General features: G+C 50.1%; 6 protein-coding genes across 6 annotated transcripts; 3 read left to right on the plus strand and 3 right to left on the minus strand.

Annotated features, from left to right (window-relative positions):
* Positions 1 to 1,373: 1,373 nt before the first annotated feature.
* N7469_004763 (uncharacterized protein) lies at positions 1,374 to 5,231 on the plus strand (the record flags this gene model as incomplete). Its single annotated transcript, XM_056643683.1, has 5 exons — positions 1,374 to 2,541; positions 2,610 to 2,857; positions 2,912 to 4,520; positions 4,579 to 4,680; positions 4,738 to 5,231. The coding sequence occupies 5 exons, from the start codon at positions 1,374 to 1,376 to the stop codon at positions 5,229 to 5,231; spliced, it is 3,621 nt and encodes a 1,206-aa protein (XP_056503095.1).
* Positions 5,232 to 6,155: 924 nt separating this feature from the next.
* On the minus strand, positions 6,156 to 9,038 carry N7469_004764 (vacuolar protein sorting-associated protein 35; the record flags this gene model as incomplete). Its single annotated transcript, XM_056643684.1, has 5 exons — positions 6,156 to 6,470; positions 6,526 to 7,074; positions 7,136 to 8,103; positions 8,160 to 8,797; positions 8,902 to 9,038. 5 exons carry the CDS (start codon positions 9,036 to 9,038, stop codon positions 6,156 to 6,158), a joined length of 2,607 nt encoding a protein of 868 aa, XP_056503096.1.
* A 953-nt stretch (positions 9,039 to 9,991) lies between these two features.
* Positions 9,992 to 12,367, minus strand: N7469_004765 (acetolactate synthase catalytic subunit; the record flags this gene model as incomplete). Its single annotated transcript, XM_056643685.1, has 5 exons — positions 9,992 to 10,062; positions 10,124 to 11,809; positions 11,872 to 11,939; positions 12,042 to 12,140; positions 12,204 to 12,367. The coding sequence occupies 5 exons, from the start codon at positions 12,365 to 12,367 to the stop codon at positions 9,992 to 9,994; spliced, it is 2,088 nt and encodes a 695-aa protein (XP_056503097.1).
* A 1,153-nt stretch (positions 12,368 to 13,520) lies between these two features.
* Positions 13,521 to 15,226, plus strand: N7469_004766 (uncharacterized protein; the record flags this gene model as incomplete). Its single annotated transcript, XM_056643686.1, has 3 exons — positions 13,521 to 14,176; positions 14,238 to 15,119; positions 15,190 to 15,226. 3 exons carry the CDS (start codon positions 13,521 to 13,523, stop codon positions 15,224 to 15,226), a joined length of 1,575 nt encoding a protein of 524 aa, XP_056503098.1.
* Positions 15,227 to 15,656: 430 nt separating this feature from the next.
* N7469_004767 (uncharacterized protein) lies at positions 15,657 to 16,928 on the minus strand (the record flags this gene model as incomplete). The annotated part of the gene is made up of 1 exon (XM_056643687.1): positions 15,657 to 16,928. The coding sequence occupies one exon, from the start codon at positions 16,926 to 16,928 to the stop codon at positions 15,657 to 15,659; it is 1,272 nt and encodes a 423-aa protein (XP_056503099.1).
* A 132-nt stretch (positions 16,929 to 17,060) lies between these two features.
* On the plus strand, positions 17,061 to 19,734 carry N7469_004768 (Mcm10/DnaG-type zinc finger protein; the record flags this gene model as incomplete). The annotated part of the gene is made up of 3 exons (XM_056643688.1): positions 17,061 to 17,114; positions 17,352 to 18,178; positions 18,354 to 19,734. The coding sequence occupies 3 exons, from the start codon at positions 17,061 to 17,063 to the stop codon at positions 19,732 to 19,734; spliced, it is 2,262 nt and encodes a 753-aa protein (XP_056503100.1).
* Positions 19,735 to 20,065: the final 331 nt, after the last annotated feature.

The following is a 20,065-nucleotide window of genomic DNA, read 5'->3' on the forward strand; positions in this document are numbered from 1 at the left end:
AGGGTTGGGGATATCCCTAGGCGGTCGGGCCGGAGCTGAGGGTCGGATGGTGGACCGAAGTAAGTGGGATGGAGAGAGTCGTTGACGATGAATTGGCTCGGAGGGGGGGGGGCGATCTTAGGTGATCTGATAAGCCGAAGCCGAGGGGGAAAGTAGAAAGAGGGAGAGAGAGGAAGAATCGGAGCGGGTGAGACGGGACGATCAAAAGTCTGACAAGACCAAGTAGATTTGAGGAGAGGGGCAAGGAGAGAAACGGAGAGGGAGCGAGCGGGAAGTGGAAAGTGAGAAATAGAGAGGAGGGAAAGACACCGAGAGAATGCGGCTTAGCAGGATGACAATAGGAGATCCGGAGATTTAAGACCCTTCCTCCCCGGAGAACAGATTGAAGGATAAAAGCGTGGACTACGGGACTAATTGACACACTCGGCAGCTACTCCGTCCGATCATGCAGCTGTTTTTGGAAGAAAATTTGGACTGGATGAAGCGTTGACTATTTTTAATCCTCGAACCTTAGCGCTTCAGCGTGTCTCACAGCGCGGTGGAGCTGCACAGCAACAAGACGAGAGTCACGTGTGTTACCGCCTTATAAACAAACAGCCATAAATTAGTTAGTATATACAGTATGTACTGTATAAAAGGCGGTGACAGATGTGAGAGTTATGCATATATCACGTGACAAGATCGATCGCCATTTGCATTTGATATGGCCATGATTGGATCGGCCATAAAGATGGCATTGGGTAGTTAACTAGATCTACCGATTATTCTAATTCATTTGGACTGCCAGATGAATATTGGAAAGTAATATATATATATAAATATATATTTCTCTCTTGATAGAATCACTGCCGGCCAATTTCTGCAATCTACTCATTCGATACTGCCTAACGAGTCAGGCACCAGCTCGCTTGCGGCGGCTATCCCGTTGCGGCGGCACGACAACCAGCCAGAAGGCCGGAAAGCCATTCGCTTCACCCCATCATCCGCCTATCGATCGAACACCCTTTGCGATCCGCGTTCCTAGGGCTTCAATTTCTCGAAAGCTCTGGCTGTGACCGACTACCCCTCGTCCTCCGCGGGTCTACTTGCGCCCCGGTCTCGTTTCCGAGCGAACACGTCGTGACCCGCCGGGATTATTACCTTTCGACCCCCTCCTCTGACACCGACCCCAAGCCCCTCTTATTTGCTCCTGCGCGCCCCTCTCGAACAGGCCCCAAAGAAAGGTTCCTGATTCCTATTGCCAAGAGGAGGTAGCCCCCTTTGGTGAGTTGGTCCTTGCATTGGATTGACCGGAGCTTTGTTGGTAGGTTCTTTCTTTCGCTCTCCCGCTCTCTGCTTTGGTCATTCAACCTTGTCACCCCACCCACTCTCATATGAACTATTCTTTTCTGACCGATGCCTCTGCTCTGGTTCTGAACAGTTTCGCTGCTGAGGCAGTTGCTCCAAACTCCATAAACACCATGGCGACACATGCATCGGCCGCTCCGACGCCGTCGACTAATGGTGACGCGCGGGGACCCTTGAGCCATTCACCGATTGATACCATGTCAACATCAGCCCCGACTGTAAATCGCAAGAAGCAAAAACGTCGACAGAAACAAGCTGCTCGCCTAGCTACCGACCCCGCAGCTGTCCGCAGCCCGGAAGATCCCACTGACGTCGCTTCGGCCAAAGATCGACATTCCGAAGATTATATCGGGGACCACGACAGCGCGGATTTCGACCACCATGACCGAGACGATGTTTACAAGAATGGCGACTTTGAACCACACTTGCACCCTTCTATATCGAACGATCCCGACGATCATCAGCATCTAACCGGCCGCAAATCAAAGAAAAAGAGGAACAAAAAAGGCCGCTCAGATTCGCACACCCTCGCTGACGGCAGTTCGACACCTCTTTCTACTCCATCCGCTACATTCTCACACCCACCACAGTCGCACTCTCTCCCATACAACACTCGATTTCCTGCCAAGTCCGCCAAAGAAAGTAGCATCTGGAACCAGTCCTCTTTGGAAGAGCGTGAGAACATTCGAACCTTTTGGTTTGAACTTGGTGAAGAGGAACGTCGTCAACTAGTAAAGGTTGAGAAGGATGCCGTGTTGAAGAAGATGAAGGAGCAACAGAAGCATTCCTGCAGCTGTACCGTTTGTGGCCGAAAACGAACCGCGATTGAAGAGGAGCTTGAGGTGTTGTATGATGCGTATTACGAAGAGCTCGAACAATACGCCAACAACAACCAAGGTTCCTTTGATGAAGGTGCTCCTATCATTCCCCCGCCCCGTCTCTACCAACCCCCTCTACGATCACCAGGTCAACATACTCGAACCCATGGCCAATTTCACCCATCGCGGGGTAGAGTTCAGGAATTACCCGAAGATGACGATGATTTCGAAGACGATTATGATGATGAAGACGAGGAGGAAGAGGATGAGGAAGAGGATGATGACGAGCTGTACAGCGATGAGGAGTTTGAGGACGAGGAGACTCGGGCCGCTCGAGCAGACTTCTTTGCTTTTGGGAACAGCTTAACAGTAAAAGGTGAGTGCACTAATATATTGATTGACTGCTGAAAAAAAAGACCGCTCTGACAATTCCTATTTCTCCAGATGGCATACTTACCGTCGCTGATGATCTACTCAAAAATGATGGGAAGCATTTCATTGATATGATGGAGCAATTGGCCGAACGTCGGATGCAGCGCGAAGAAGATACCCAGTATAATATTGCCGCTGCTCACCAGTCATTCCATGCTGGTCATAATCACGGTCCTCTTGACGATGAGGACTACGACGACGAAGAGGACGAAGATTATGATAGTCAGGAAGAAGAGGAGGAGTTTGACGAAGACGAGATGGTTTGCTTCCCGGAAATCTCAATCTTTATTTCAAAATTCTGATCAGTTGTATAGGATGCGATGACCGAAGAGCAACGTATGCAAGAAGGGCGGCGCATGTTCCAAATATTCGCTGCTCGTATGTTTGAACAACGGGTCATGACAGCATATCGAGAAAAGGTTGCCGAACAACGCCAGAAGCAGCTTATAGAAGAATTACTGGAGGAGGAAAACCGAAATGAGCAACGAAATGCTAAGAAAGCCCGAGAAGCTCAGAAGAAGAAGGACAAGAAACGCTTGCAGAAACAAGCCAAGGAAGAAGAGAAGGCTCGTCGGGATGCCGAAAAAGCGGCCGAAGAGGCTGCTGCGAAGGCTGCACAGGAGAAAAAGCTGGAAGAGCAGCGGTTAAAACGCGAAGAGCAACGGAAGAAGCGTGAGATCGAACGCAAGGCCCAAGAGGAAGAGCGTGCCCGCAAGGAGGCAGAGAAACAACGACGTCTGAAGGAAGATCGGGATCGACAAGCTGAAGCCGAGCGGAAACAGCGCGAACAGAAGGAAGAGAAGAAGAGACGCGAAGATGCGAAGCGAAAGGAGAAAGAGGAACGTGAGAGGAAGGCCAAGGAAGATCAGGATCGCAGGAATCGAGAAGAGCAGTTGAAGAGAGACCGCGAGCTTATCTCTGATACCCAACAGGAACCCAAGGAGAGGGCTGGAAAGATGTTTGCTCAGCCAAAAGCTACATTGCATGCTGGCTCTATACCTTTAGCGCCATCTCTTCCGTCCCAAATTACCCCTGGTCCTTTTCAATCACCGCATTACTCTGTGGCTTCGCCTGCTGCTCCCAAATCCTCCACTCCTGTCAAGCCACGCCAACCTTCTCAGCAAGGATCTCATACCTCATCGCCGCATTCACAGACGACTTCTTCGGAATTTCCCATGCAACCATCTATTTCTCCTCGCTCTTTGGCTCATTCTGGATCTTCAGGTATTGGTGGCAGACCGGGTTACCCACAATATCCGCCTTTACATCACCCTCAACCCTCTGCACCTCTATCTCCCCTGGGTCGTACAAACCCTCCTGGGTTTCCGGGAATGGGTGGCTTCCCATCCAACCCCCCAGGACTTCCTGGGATGGGTGGTCGACCCCTTCCTCCAGACATGCAAATGTATTCCCCGAATTCTGGCATGATGAACCATCGTGGTTTCAGTGGCCCAGGTGGCATCGCTGCGCCGCCTGGCATTAATGGAGTACGTCCGATGCACCCGGGGCGTGGGTTCCCACCTGATCTTGGACATGGTCTCTCTTTTTCGGGCCATGGCGTGCCTGGCACATTTCCCATGCAGCAACCTGGCTTGACGAAGCCTCATTCAAGACAACCATCCGCATCGTTTGACCGCTCTCCACTGGAGTCAGCAGGGCAGCCATTCCCAATCTCACGACCGAGCCCAATTAAGCGACCTCCAAGTACTGCTCAAGATCACCATGATAGTGCCCATACTTCCTCGCGGCATGATATGGATGAACTGAGTACACAGCTTGGTAGCAGTGCTCTACTCGATGATACAGATGATCCGTACTCGTCGAAGCTTTCGCAGTCGTTGCCTGGTGCTTCCGCCCCGGGACAATTCCCTCCGCCGTCGCGAGCCAGTTTTCAGGGACCGTCGTTATTCGCGGAGCCCTTGGGTGAGTTGATGAGACATGTATAAACGTGGATGATGAAACGAGCTAACCTGACTTTTAGGAGCTAAAAATGCGCCTTTTGCAACGGGTCCTGTTTGGGGTGCCCCAGCACCATTCGGTTCTGCTTTCCCTGGTACTTCTTCTACCTGGGGCCCTGCAACTGGTAAGAATCACTGGATCTCGTAAATCACTAATGGATATGCCGCTAATTCCTTTCTAGGAGGATCTGGCTGGGCTCATAACCACAATGCCTTTGCTGCTGGTGGCCATCATCGTGTACACACAACTCGACCCGTTACCATTCGTCTTCTTGTGATCCAAGCCTGTAAACATCTCAACACACTCAGTCCGCAACCTGGCTCGGGTGGATACCATGACGTGAAGGCTGTTGTCAACCAGGTTGAGCAATTGCGCCCATCCAGTGAGCCCGCGATCTCGCTCAAAGAGATGCTCGACATCTGTGATACGGAAGGTAGCTCTCAAAATGGCGGAGGGTCGTTCTCTATCAGAGAAGACGAGAATGGTCGGTACGTCAAATTCGAGCCGGATACCAACAGTGCGATTAGCGGTCATCGAGGAAGCATTGTGCCCGGAGATATTGGCAGTCCAATTCCTGGAAATAGCAACCCTGCTCCTTTTGGCGGAATTGGCGCGCCCTCTGTATTCAGACAGTACTCCTCTCCTCCGACAGGGCTGTTTGGCGGGACTTCCTAATCCCGATATCTGATCAATGGTCCTCACCTTTTATCATGAGCTCAATTCTGAGATGCAACATCTCGGCAAACTTCTCTTCTTATGTGCTTTTTTCCTTAAGGAAATGAATCTCTGAAATGTCCCCCTCTCTGTCTCCTTTTTTTATTCCGAATCGAAGCGTCACGGATTAACGTCTCATCTACACGTCTCCAAATATTTGATATGTTTTTCATTGTTATGGGTTTCATCTAATCGGGTCTTTTTTTGTTCGAAATGTTGTTCAGGTCGATTTGACTTGGACTGGGGCATCTGGGTTTTGCTATTGTGTATGGTATGATCTACTTGTTTACTGGCCTTTCTGCATTATGCAGCGATATCCGTGGGATTGGGACAATCTTCCTCTCCATCATCGTTCTTGACTCAATTGCATGATCGAAGGTTTCTTCGTCCAATCTTCTGCTCCTCTGTAAAAAGATTGAATTCATAGTCGTGGTTCGAAGTGGCTGATTAGCTTCTTCGTCTGATTATACACTGTCACATACAAGTGAGTTGTAATACTCCGTAAATAGTAGTACCTACTACTGTTTACGAGAGTATACTGCCAGTGCCACTACTAGTATTATGGCAAGTCACCGAGGGGGAGCATTATGACTGAAAACAAGTTCAATGGTATGGAGTTATCCAGAGACAATGGTACAGTTGTATATACTCAAACGAAAAGAACAAAGCGCCATGGCTGAGGCCGGCTTCCAGAAAAGAAGATAGACGAGACATAAGGAGAAACCAGAAACAGAAAAACCAAACAAGGACATCAGTCATCAGATACACTGATACCAAAAACCCCCTTTCATAGAGCTGAATGCTATGCACTCGAGAAAAGAAAACCCTTCTTTTTCAAGCTCCATCAACACATTAAAATTGTGCATAGAAAGACAGTTATCAGGATCATTGCCGTTCTGTGATGACACCCTCGTAATCCCTCGAGCGAATGTATGCTAATGTGCGTTCGAAATGAGCCTTTGGACCTTTCAGGTTGGGATTCGGGTCATCTTCGCTGGTTTGTAGGTTAGAGTGAATGAGCTCGATGAGACCGTTTAGATACTTTGTGGTGACGTTCTCATTCTGCTGATCGAAGTAATAGACGTAGCGGTTGAGAATCTCGACAAAAAGCTCGACAGATACAGCGTTGTCCATGCAGGCGTCAGCAACGCGGAGAGCCCGTTGGAGACACTCCAGAACACGCTTGCCGTCGCGATAGAGCTGTGAATAGTTAGCGATGATACTCTCAATAAGTCTATGGTTAAAGGTCACTTACGTCCTTGGGATCTTCTTCCTCTCGCTGGGGGTTCTCCACAACCCACCAAAGGTGACTTGCGAGGTACACAGCCCGGCATTGATCAGGCTTCTTGAGTAGCTTACTTCCGTGCAAAGCAGTCTTGGTGATCAGCGTGTCGTAATTCTCCTTGCAGAATCCACGTGTACCCTGCAAAGCCCCCGCCACAACGCAGACAGCTTGGAATTGGGCACGGGAGTCACTGATGGAGTCTTCATAAATGGTGAAAGCCTGGGCGAAGAACTCATAGCTAACCTCCTCAAACCCTGTTTGGTCTGCGATTTCACCACACATCACAAATAATCGGAGCGCCAGGTCGGCACAGCCAGGGTTGACCCGTTGGTATAAATTATTGACGCATTGATGCATAAAACGGTAGAGAACGGAGGATTGTGATTGCCAGTTATCATCAAAGTGCTCCCGGGATTTCAATTTGCGAGCCAGGCGAATTGAGGCCGTAACAATGGCTGGCGTTGTGTATCGAATACGCTCATTGCCGTCACTATATGCTTTGCGCGTGGCTTGGAGAAGCTGTCCGGGACACATTAGCTATATTCGCAAAAAGGGGTCATGGCGACTCTAGTGATCTTACCTTGAGTTGTGTATCGTTCTCGGGCGCTTGGATCAAGTGCACCAATCTTGCAAGCCATCCCTGCTCCTCAATCGTTTCCTCAGTTTCTCCTCCCCGTCTTTGAGATTGTCCTCCCGCATATCCTCCAGATTGCTGCATGCCCTCTTTAATCAGGACTCTCGCAACCTGAAGCACACGATCAAGATTCTCGGGGGTTGAGATGAATATATTGTTCTTTAGAAGACTCCGAATGATCTCGCCAGCGATGGATCTCCGGGTGGGATAAGACTGTGATGACAAAAGCGGCAAGTAATGTGGCAGAGCCAAGGCCGTAAAGATAGAGGCATAAGCACGGAGCGGAGCGTTCAGGAGGTGGAGAATGTGTTGTTGTGTAGGCGCGGAGTGCAGATCAGCGTGATCGGTGTACTCGGCGGTCTTTTGAGTAGCAAAGTTAAGTACTTGGTCAATATATTCCACCCTTTCCGGATAGATGTTGAGTGCCAGGTTCACAAGGGAAACAAGTAGAGCCATGGTGTCTTGAATGGGCAATGCTCGCGTTTTGATCAGGCTTACAACCTGCTCATAGAAGATGTCATACAATCTCACTTCCGCGGGAACCTCTGACTTCTCTTCCGACGTTGCGTTCTCATCTTTCTCCTTGGTAGGTTCTGAGGTTCCGTCTGCCTCGCCCGTCTCGGTACCATTCTCCGTCGAGGGCTCTGTGACAGTAGTCGCACTTGACATGGTCTTCGTTTCTTTCTCAATTTCCAGTTTATGCAACAGCTGGGTTACTGCTTCTTCTTCACTCTGTCTTCTCGACTCTGGCTCGGCATTGGCCTCGTTGTCCTTCGTCGCATACGTAGACAAACGGTCCATTAATCCAATGACAATTTTCTTGAGGTCGACGTGCGGGTTGAGTCGGGCGATGGCGGACAAAAGCTGATCGAGAGTGTGAAGGTGGAACTCATCCGGGAACACCTTGGTAATGACTGACAAACATGTTAGTCGCTGAACATGACAATCCGAATCCAATCCGAAAACTTACCTTCCAAGAGATATTCTTGGGCCAGAACATCGCGACATTGCACCACCTGTTCAAGAAGCGCTTGTAAAATGCCTGTTTTGTATGTTTCGAGGTCTACAAGCTGGCTGAGGCGGACAATGTTGCTACCCACAAGCAGCTCAAGCTCACGTCTCTCTTGTATGCGTCGTTCCCGCTCTCTCGAAGGACCCTGGTGCTGCAACCGAACCCAAAGCTTGTTCATTTCCACGAAGTTGGTCAATACGAAATTAATGGAATCCTGCAGGTTACCTTCCGGACCATCGCCACTACCCGAGGGGAGGTAATCTCTGGCTTGCCCAGATAGGTAGTATCGAAGGAAGAGGCCACGAATCGGATGCTGCACACCCCGAGTCATCTCCATCATATCTTTCATAATCTCCTTGACCGGCGCATCCTGAACTGACATATAGACAGTCCCAACGGTAATCATCAGATACAATCGAGGAACAATGTTTCCGGCATATTGCACCAGTTCGTATAGGTCCGCAAGGTGATTGACGGGGTGATTCTCCTTGAGGTAGACAGACAGGTGTCGCAAAGCATCAAAAACTGCCATGTATAATTCGTAGTACTGTTTCGGACCAAGACTTGGTGTTCGTAATTCAGAAACAAGAGTCGATCTGTAGTTTCCCGCCTCGGTGACGCATTGATTAGCACGAGGGGGAGGGTCATCATGGCGCAGCCGCCTCGAATGGCTGCCTTGGGAAGATAAAGAACAGCTTACCCGCACTTAAGAGCATCCATGAGCTTGCCAGGAGTCTCTAGACATTTGCGCATCAAAGCCGACTGCTGTCTCACCACTCCCAGGGCCTCCTCGAGGAGGCGTGTTTGGTCCTCGGCGACCGGCGGTGGACTGGACATCGTGGAGAGCGTATGAGGGGGAGCTGTGGAAGAGGAGCAGGCGGTAAACCCCTGTAAGCTTCAAAGCAATTGATTCAGCTGAGAGACACTTCAGCTTAAGCGACAAAAACAGCAATTCATCAAAAAGGAAAAAGGGAAAAGAGGCGTGGATGAGGGAAGAGGTGGAAGAGGAAGAGTGGAGGAGGAAGAAGAGGTCGGGGGCGAATTGGAATTGGAGTTGGTCGACTGTCACACCCCCACAACGTCACTTCTAAGCTACAGTACTATGTATGTACAACTTGTTAGACTTGAAACACGACCAATTGATCTAATTAGATATCGTAGCAAGATATACTAATATGAAGACTACAATTATATACAAGATGTCCAGATATTACGCAAATTTAGGTCATATTGACTGGCAATCTTTGCCTCATCTTGGAAGATATCAACAGCAGCAATTACTGGGCTGAACTACTCTAGAAAAATGGCTTAAGACAACACATGGCAAGCAAACAAAATGCCTAGGCTCAAACTTATAATTCAAATACATGGACATTATATACACACACATGGTGAGAATGGCGACATTGGTGAAAAGAAGAAAACCCCGAAATCATGACAGAACAACCACAATGCAGCTCGGAAGGAATCCCTTAACAAGACAACAACCCATGCAAGAAGAGAGGATCAGGGAAACAATATAAACGGAGCCCAAGAGTCTCGACAAAGGCGCCGCAGAACTTTTGCCATGCCTTTTTAAACAAGGGCAATGGGTTGGAGGGAGTTTTATTTTGATTTTTTTCCTTCCTACTCAAGAGAAAGAATTTCGGGTTCACTCAGTCCCGATTGCTTTTGGTGAACTTGCCAACATAACGCCCGATGGATATCAATGGGGAGGAAAAAAGTGACGGTCAAGATGGACAGGCATCCGAGGGTGGTGCGGTTAGAGGATGCCACTTTGTCTAGCATGCTTAATCGCGGTAGTTGACGGCGAAGTCGACATTGCGCTTGCGCATGACCTCCTTACGGTCCTTCTCCTTGGCTGTATGAAGTATTAGTAACTTTCTCAATTGATTTCATAGGATGTTGGGTATTTCTCTTACCTTCGTCATAGACCAGGAACTCGTGCAGACCATGACCGGCGGGAACCATGGGCAGGACAGGGACCTTACGGTCAGTGATGACCTCCAGAAGGGCAGGGCCGTCCTGCTCAATAAGCCATTTCAGCTTAGCCTCGAGGTCAGAAGTCTTGGAGACGCGCTCAGCAGCGACGCGCATGGAGCGGGCCAGAGGAACGAAGTCAGGGTTCTGCTGGTGAGTGTGAGAGTAACGGTCCTCGTAGAACAGATTCTGCCATTGGGTAACCATGCCCTGCTCCTCGTTGTTGAGCAATAGAACCTTGACTCCAATGCCGAACTGAGCAGCAGTGGAGAGCTCAGTCAGGGTCATGTTGAACGAAGCATCACCATCAATATCGATCACCAGGCAGTCGGGACGAGCGACCTTGGCACCAATGGCGGAGGGCAGACCGTAACCCATTGTACCAAGACCACCAGAGGTGATCATGGTACGGGGCTGGCGCCAACGGAAGTGCTGAGCAGCCCACATTTGGTGTTGACCAACACCGGTAGTGATGATGGTCTTGTCCTTGATATCGGCAGTCAAGTTGCTGAGAGTCTCAATGACGGTCTGAGGCTTGATAGGGCCCTCGGAGGACTGGCGTTCGTACAGAGAGAGAGGGAAGCGAGCCTTCCAGTCATTAATCTGGTCAAACCACTCAGTGCGCTCAGGCACAGCGGCAACCTGAGGCAGGAGAAGACGAAGGTTGTCAGCGCAGTCGCCCTCGACGGCCTCGGTGGCCTCAACGACCTTGTTGATGTTCTTGGGCATAATCTCGAAGTGGACAATACCACCACGGCCTTCGGAGGCGGCGAGCTTAGCCTGAGGAGCGAATTTGGGGATGCTACCAGTAACACGGTCATCGAAACGAGCACCGACAGCAATGATCAGATCGGCCTCCTGCATAGCCATATTGGCATACGCAGAGCCGTGCATACCAAGCATGTGCAGAGACTTGGGGTCCAACTCATCAAATCCACCGAGACCCTGAAGAGTGGTAGTAACAGGGATCTGGACCTTATCGGCGAGCTCCTTCAGGACCTCGGGGCCATCAGGGCGTGCAAGCAAGCCCTGGCCAACGTAAAGAACGGGCTTCTTTGCGACGTTCACCAGGCGAGCGACACGGCCGATAGTGGCCTCGAGGGACTTCTTGCTCAGCTCACGAGCAGCCATGGTGGCAGCACTGGGAAGGGAAGGAATAGTGCTCTGCATGGGAATAGGGTTGCGGAGGATGCTGGCAGTGACATCCTTGGGAAGATCAACCAGGACGGGACCAGGACGGCCGCTAGTAGCAATCTCAAAAGCCTCCTGGATACGGCGAGGCAGCTCTCCGACGGATTTCACCATAACGTTCCATTTGGTGCAAGCACGAGAGATACCAATGACATCGGCTTCCTGGAAAGCGTCGGTTCCAATGGCACTGGTAACGACCTGACCACAGAAGACAACCATGGGGGTACCATCAGACATGGCATCCTGCATGGGGGTGATGGTGTTGGTGGCACCAGGACCAGAAGTGACGAGGACAACGCCGGGCTTGCCAGAAGCACGGGCATAACCCTGAGCCATGTGACCAGCGCCCTGCTCGTGCTTGGGTAGGACGAAGTCGAAGTGTTTTGAGTTATAGATGGCATCAAAGACGGGAAGAATGGCACCACCAGGGTAACCAACTGAGATTGAAATATAAGCCAACAAACAAGAACAGAAGAAGAGTATAATTTGATCAACTTACAGACGTGTTTCACTCCAAGGCGAAGCATCATCTCGTGGAAGATTTCACCACCGCTCATACCAACCATACTGCGTTCATATTAGCCAATTTCCTTGGTCCCATCGACAAGCCGTATTTGGTTTTGTGCCGTGTAAGACATTTGAGACCGGAATAAACCGAGGAAGACCTACGAGTCATCAAGCTCAGGGAGCTGGCGGTTCTGCAGAGGAGAGACCTCATTGCGGTGAGGTTCTTGGTTGAAAGCAGGGCTGGGAGCAGGACGGGAGCCGCTAAGAAAGAAAGATAAACGTTAATTATGTTCTGAATCCATTGCCGTCCAACAATAGACATACGAAGAAGCAGTTGCGGTGCTTTGCGTCCGCTTCTGAGCAGAGGAGCGGTGGGGCGACGCAGCCGAGGCCACGAACGAAGTCGAGAAAGTCCTGCGGCTGGAGGCAAGCTGCCTTTGGAGGTGGATGGAGCGCCAGGCGCTATTTGAAGGTCTGAGAGGCATCATCATGACCGACAGCAGCCCGGGGGTGTGAGTAGAGAGTTACCGCGAGTGTAAAGAAATGATAATTGCCCTTGCCGTGAATCTTCCTGGGGACGAAAATCGCCTTAAACCCAAACCAACCGACCGCTCTGACTCAAATTTCGGCGTTTCTGATTGGCTATCATGCCCTCCACGCTCCGACCTCGGCGAGTCACGTGCAATGTATTTTCGTGGCACGTGATTATGTCGTACGCTGCCTGATATTTGCCTGATTCTGCCTAATTGAGTCGGGAATAGCCAGACTGACAATTAGGGTGAAAAGTAAACAACCGGGGATGAAGCTTGTCTGTATCACACTTTCAACACGGTTGATCAGACATTGATTCGGCCGGGTCATCCATTTGCCCATTTATGCCGATCTAGTACCTTTAGCCGCTATGGCGGGTTCTCAGGGTATATTTTCTTTTGCCGAGTGCATTGTGGATTCTCCATCCCGATCTCTCACGGAAAGCCGGGGCGGGGCTTGCAATTCGGGCCGGTGTGCTCAGATACCGTTCGCTATGTATGACGGAACATTTGTAGATTCGGGCCGCGAGACTGGACTAGTATCAATGGGCTGATGTTTATTGATAGTAGTATCTTCCAGGGCTAAATTCTATGAAAGCTTGGACTCCCTTTTGTAACGGCGCGCTACAGCAGTGTTATTGCTCAGCAGCAGTACACATATCAATTGTTTTAAATAGTGCCTTAGATATACACTACTAACGTACATTGATTGGTATTTGAAAGGCATTAATTATGTCTACGGCCTGACCAGCGCCACCCACGTCGTCCTCCATGCTTGACACGGAAGAAGACCCATCTTGCACACTGGATATGTTCCTGAATCCAGCAGCATGACATGAATCCCCATGCACTGACCCCAGGCCCCCGCAACCGCGACTGTAATGGGACACCGGGGATGAAACCTTCCCCCACCACGCGCTTTTTTCCGGGGAGTTCGACTGTTGCGGGACTTGGCTGCCTTTATTCTGCCGTTTCGGGAAGTTTGACCCCGCCCTTTCTTAGGCTTGCAGTACCACCTTCACTTTTTCCCCTGCAACACCCCTCCTTTCCTTTAAATCCCTTTGCTTCCTTTTTCTGAAAAAAGAAAACAAAATTTCCATTTTCCCCCGCCATGCCATCCCCGCAGGAGCTGGTTCCTCAAACAGAGTCTATCGCGGAGGTTTATGCCACCGACGATGCCTCTGTCAACTCGGTTGCGCCGGAGCACCAACGGCGATGGTCTGCTCTCATTCAGCAATTCAACAAGCAATATAACCATCGCCCTGATTTTGTTGCCCGCAGTCCTGGTCGGGTAAACATCATCGGCGAACACATTGATTATTCCCTTTACGATGTCCTACCTACCGCCGTCAGTGTCGATGTGATCATGGCTGTTAAGGTCATCCCCGCCACTGCGTCCGTTACTACCGTCAAAATCGCCAATGTCAACCCGGAAAAATTCCCCACGCGCGAGTTCACTGTTCCTCATGATACTGATATCGAAATTGACCCGAAGAAGCATGAGTGGATCAACTACTTCAAGGCCGGTCTACTCGGTTCCTTAAAGTTCCTCCGCAAAGAGCGGCCTGATAGCTCGCTGATCCCCGCTAGCATGGAGATTCTGGTTGATGGAAACGTTCCTCCTGGTGGTGGTATTTCTAGTAGTGCAGCATTTGTATGCGCCAGTGCGCTGGCTGTCATGAAAGCCAACAACCACATTGTCTCTAAGCAGGACCTCTTGGACCTTGCTGTTGTTTCGGAGCGCGCAGTTGGTGTATACTCTGGCGGGTAGGTATATAAGCAAGTATTTGACCTTGAACAATTGATGCTAACCTCTCTATTTCTACAGCATGGACCAGGCTGCCTCTATCTTTTCTAAGCGCGGCTACCTTCTCTACACTCAATTCTTCCCCGCTTTCAAGGCTGAACATGTCGCCATTCCTTCCGCCGACGATGAGATCACCTTCCTGATGGCCCAGAGTTTCGTCACTTCAAACAAGGCCGACACTGCCCCTCGTCACTACAACCTGCGAGTGGCAGAGTGCACCCTTGCCGCCGTCATTCTGGCCAAGAACTTTGGCCTCACTCTCCCCAAGGACAACAGCTCGCTCGGCTACAGTCTACGTAACTTTCAGAATCAATTAATGACCAAGGAAGGCCGTCTAGGCGATCCTTTGGAGTACCAGATCGACTCCGTCATCCAAGCTACCCAGGACCTATTCACCCAGGAAGAGGGCTACACACGTGAAGAAATGGCCAAGCTCCTCGATATCACAGTTCCAGAATTGGAGTCAAATTTCCTTTCCGCATTCCCCGTTGAAGCGGATCGATTCAAATTGCGCCAGCGTGCGCTGCACTGCTTCAAGGAGGCGCGTCGAGTACTGGATTTCAAGGCCTGCCTTGCCAACGCCTCAAAATTGGATGAAAAGCGCATCCACTACCTCGGTCAGCTTCTGAACGAGTCTCAGCAATCTTGCTATGCTTCATATGAATGCAGTGCCCCCGAAGTGGACGATATCTGTGCTATCGCTCGCCGTGCGGGTACATGGGGTAGTCGGTTGACAGGAGCTGGCTGGGGTGGTTGCACCGTACACATGTTGCCTCAAGGAAAGGTTGAGGCTGTGACGACTGCGCTGCGCAATGAGTATTACTTAACGAAGTTCCCTGATATCAGCGCCGAGAAGCTGGAGCAGGCCATGGTTATCAGCAAGCCCTCCAATGGTTCATTTGTGTATGTCTTCTGTTCTCCGTCGCAACTTCTTTTTCATTTGATTAAGACTAATTATGATTTCTCCTTACAGAATTGCGGGCGCTGCTATCGATAGTGTTGCGCTTTAAATAGCATCAGCATCATACCAACCTACTTGCGTTGGCTAGATGATATAATTTCACCAAGAAAAAAAAATCCATTACTTGAAGCTTGATCCTTTCACCATACCATGCTGCACGGCTCGTAGATTATGTTACAGAAGATTTGGCGTTACCGGCAGACATATAAATCAAGCAAGCCCCAAAATGGTAGCCGAATTATATATATCCCTATAATAGCAGGGCGCCGGCAATATCGCCCTTTCAACTGCCTCAATGAAGTGGTTATTGCAAGGGACGCGTGGAAGCCCTGACCTTGAGTGACGTCTGTCAGGTTGTTTCCTTCGGAGAAGGCGCTATATACTGTAGGCTCAGATAGTCCCGATACCAGAGGAGGCAATACGTGTTTGCTTCATATTGCAGGAATTTGGAGGTTTAACAATTGCTTGCCGAGGCTGGATCAAGTTTTCTTCTTGGCGGCAGCCTTTCCGAAGAAGTCGCTCATTTTCTTCATACCAGTGGTGTTGACTTTCTTGAGATCTCGCACGCCTCGAGATTCTGCGGCCTTGGCCTTCTTCTCTTCATCTTCCTTCTTGCGTTTCTTCTCCGCGCGAGCTTCCACCTCCTCATCATCCAAGCCACGCTTACGGCTGAAGTCTGTCAGAGTACGTGATGCAAGGGCTTCGGCGCGTAGGGCGGCAATTTCCTTGATTCGCTCCGTCAGAGGTTTGAAGTCAAGAGGACTCTCTGAGGATGCGAGCATCTCATCGACACGAGAGCAGAGGGAAGCCGGAATATAGGAATCTTTAATGAAACTCAAGGCTGTCGAGATACGTTGCAGATGCACAATAGTATCTGAAGTAGGGTTTTCGGCAAATGGCTGAGGGACAGGAGTCGACTCGCCAGCCGGTGTTGACACGGATGTTGTTGCGGATGTGGCCACTGTAGATGGAGTATCTTGCCTATCTTCAGATATGGAGGTCTCATCTTCCTGTATAGGCGTCTGGCCAGTCAATGCGTCCTCTCGTTTGACTGACATGAGCGGTGGAGCCAATGGCTGGCGAACAAACCGCTCTTCTAAACTGGCGGGTAACCCTTGGGTGGCCATCCGTTGTGCCTTCGCGGCCAGTTCATTCAGAAGCTTTGTTTCACTGAAGCGCAGCATCTTCTCATCACCAGCCTCCACTGTATCGCAAATAGCCTCCGCACGTTTCAAAATAGTAACGCGGAAGGTCTCATCGTATAGGACATTTCGGAGGTGCTGTGGGAGGTCGTCATTTGAATCGATAATATCGTCCAGCGGTTGGAATAAGGTTTGACCAGACTTGGACGTAGCCGAGAATAGGGAAATTAAGAAAAATATCGGGTCAATTGGAGTTGCAACTAAAAGCTCGGCCTTCTTCGTAACGGTGGTAGTCTGGGGCACAGTCTCTTCTTCTGACAACGCGTTCGTCGTTTGACGCGTCGGGGTGAACAAGATACTTCGAGGTGAGGTTGAAGGCGAGGCCACCACTGTGAATTCGAAAATTCCACGCTCAGGACAAAAGAAGTATCTGGTGAGTTCCCCCGACTGTGGATGAGGAAGGGAGAGTAAACGCGCATTGGCACTGGTTGACGATGGAAGAATGAATGTCTTGCTAGGCTTGTCGGTGGGTGTCAATGTCTTCTTTTGTTCCGTCTCTGATTTCCCAGCGGGTGCCGATACTGGCGCAGCTGCTCGTGTGCGAGGCATAGTTCTATGTTGGAGAATGGAGATGAGGTTGAAGTTGAGAACTAAAGTCGCAGAAGTCTCGTGCTCGTCGGGTTAAATTGAAATGAAAAGGGAAACCGCGAGACGCGCCTCGACGCGGGTCTCGGGCCAATCATGTGCGGGCCGGGGCCATGCAAGGTGATTCCTCGCATTTCAACTATTGCCCTTGTAATCCCCCGTTGGTTTCAGAACTGATCTTGCAAAATTCTTTCAATTACCTGCTCAGCCTTTCTCCAGTGACTCCCACGGCTTTCAACAGATTCGTCTCTCTATTTGTGTTTATAGCCGGTGAATCGGCAGAAACAGCGGGGAATGACGCACCGTGGTGATCGCCTTTAAAGACACCCAATTCTGGAATAAAGAGTGAGTTTGCGATTTCTTAGTGATCGCACAGTGCGAAATTAGTCGCTGACAGCTCCTTTCATCCAAACTTCAGTGGGCGACGGCGCATGGCCACCCCAATCACCCCGTGATGCCCTTCTCAGCTCGCCTGGGGGCCGAAGGAAGTACCAAGACTTCCAAAATCGCCGAGAACTTCAACCATCTCCCTTGAAGCGCTCGAACACTACTCCAAATTTTCGATCAAAAGCTAGCCGGGTCCTGGACGAAGGTGAAGATGAGGGCGAAGATGGTGAAGAAGACGAAGAGACACTGCAATTACGACTGGCCGAAATCCAGGCTCGGCTCAAGCTGAAGCAACTACAAAAAAGTCGCGGTCGATCTGATAGTGCAAATTCCAATACAGAAGATGGAGAGAGCAAATTTGCTCGCCCTGCCTCTGCGCTTGCCTCGTCTTCACGGGCACTAGCCCATAATTCTGATCCGAGAAGTCCTCAGAGTGCGCAGCGCAGGGCACGGACCGATGAAGTACAGGTCCCCGTGTCACCTCAGAAACGTGAAGCACCTGCGGCCGATCCCTGGTCTCCACGACGATATCAAATGGGCATTGATAAAGGCTGGAAGGCAAATGATGTATCTCTCAAGCGACCTCCACGGCCAACAAGCCAACTTGGAACGCGAAGTGGCGCAATGTCACGCTCAGGTGATATTCACTCACCCAGACCACAGACCTCGCCTGGAATTGGAGGTCTGAATAGAATCAAAAGTTTCAGTGAACGCATGGCGGAAGGTCGAGCTGCGGAGAAGTCTCGCCTGGAGCGAGTAGAGCGAGCTGAGAGAGTTCAGGCAAACAGAAGTTCAGCATTCCAGCTTGACCAAGCCGAAGTCGAGGCGTTTAGGAGTGCAGCTGCAGATCAAAAATACTCACCTCCACCATCTGGTCCTCGACAACCGGAGCCACAACATTTCAGTCGCGAAGAAATCATGCGATCTCTCTCTAAGCCTGCAGGAATAAAACGAAGCCAGACAACTCCGAATCTGAAAGAACCCCCCCGGCTCGAATAACAGGCAATCCGGTATGCGCCATCATTTTACTCAGGCGGACAAAAGCTCGCCATATAAGGACGAAGCAACCTCTGGCGATGGGATAACGCAACCGGATTCCTCGAAATTTGAATCCTACTCAAATTTGCATTTGGCCAATCGTATATTGCCGCATTCCTTCTTGAACCGCAATTTGAATGGTAAAAAGGTGCTTCGTATACCTGATTTACTAAGGAAGGTTAAAGCACCATCTTTTGAACTCCCCGAAGATATTGACACTGATTTTGTGGTGTTCGGGGTCATTGCATCAAAGTCGAACCCAAGATATGTCAAGACCCAGGGAAATGTCACACAGAAGGAGGTAGATCCTTATGATGAGGGGCGCAATAACACAGACAAATACCTAGTCATCACTCTTACAGATCTTAAGTGGACCATTGACTTGTTTCTGTTCGAGACTGCTTACACTCGCTACTACAAGATGTCAGAGGGGACTGTCATTGCGATCTTGAACCCTATCATAATGCCCCCGCCCAAACATAAGACGGATACGAACCGGTTCAGTTTGTCGTTGAATTCATCAGATGATAAAGTTCTCGAGGTCGGCTATGCTCGCGATATTGGCTTTTGCAAGGCTGTTAGAAAAGATGGCAAGACATGCCAATCCTGGGTGGATGCACGGAAAACTGAATTCTGTGACTTCCATGTTGACATCCAGGTGCGGCGTACTCAAGGCAAGCGAATGGGAGTGAACTCTAGCTTGGATTTCATGGACGACAAGCGAAAATCGTGGACTCGGGACCCTACTGCCAAGAAGAAGTCAGATGGTCCCAGATTTGACGGTGAATCCCAGTCAGTCTATTATATCACACCAGGCACGAAAAGTACTGGCGGTGGCCGTTCATTTCATCCGTCCGCGGGAAACGGCTCTGCAGCGGCTCTCATCGATGCTCACGACGACCCATTCCTCGCTTCTGGTATGCTGGGACGTGGCCAGGAATCCAAGGAAGAACGATTACGTCGACGTTTGGCTACTCAGCAGCGCGAACTAGATATAACACGGAAGCTTGTCACTGGCCGTTCGGGCCCTGCTGCGGATTATCTTCGTACTCGGACTGGCAACGAGAACTCCAAGGGAGAAGAGTCTCCCAAGGCCTCCAAGTCCCCACCCATGAGTAGTACTTTCAACTTATCTGGGGTGGGAAAGGCTAATAATGTCCGTCTGAGCCCTATGAAGCGAGCCCATGGTAAACCGCATGGAAGTGGTGTTAAGAAAACCCGATTCATCACATCAAAGGGCATCAGAGAGGCGGGTCGGGAAAGCCTTGGTGTTGGAGCCGAGGTCGCTGAAGGGGGAAGGCGAGTCCTGTCGGACGACGACGATGATGAGCTGGACATCATTTGATTATGGAGAAATCCAGCCAATAATGGAAAATCTGTATTTTATCCATTCTATTCTTACCTAACGTGTCACGAGATAGAAGCTCTTCTACTGCTTAACGAGGATGCCATATAATTAGTATGATAGTCGAGGCTGCTTTATTAAATCTCAAGTTCTCTGGATTCCATGCCAGTGCTTCTAAGTGCCTGGCGTCATCAGGATTTACGTTTACAGCTATTCCATTTATTGAAAGTATCCGGACAGATCTTATCTAGCCAGCTACATATCCAGTAAAGACCATGTGAAAGAAAATGTTCTTTAGTATAGTATAAGACCATCATGAGAGGATTCATTT

The sequence above is a fragment of the Penicillium citrinum genome, assembly GCF_028827155.1.
Source record: "Penicillium citrinum strain IBT 23319 chromosome Unknown utg000003l:1.0-4596430.0:1.0-4598250.0, whole genome shotgun sequence".
Taxonomy (NCBI): Eukaryota; Fungi; Ascomycota; class Eurotiomycetes; order Eurotiales; family Aspergillaceae; genus Penicillium; species Penicillium citrinum.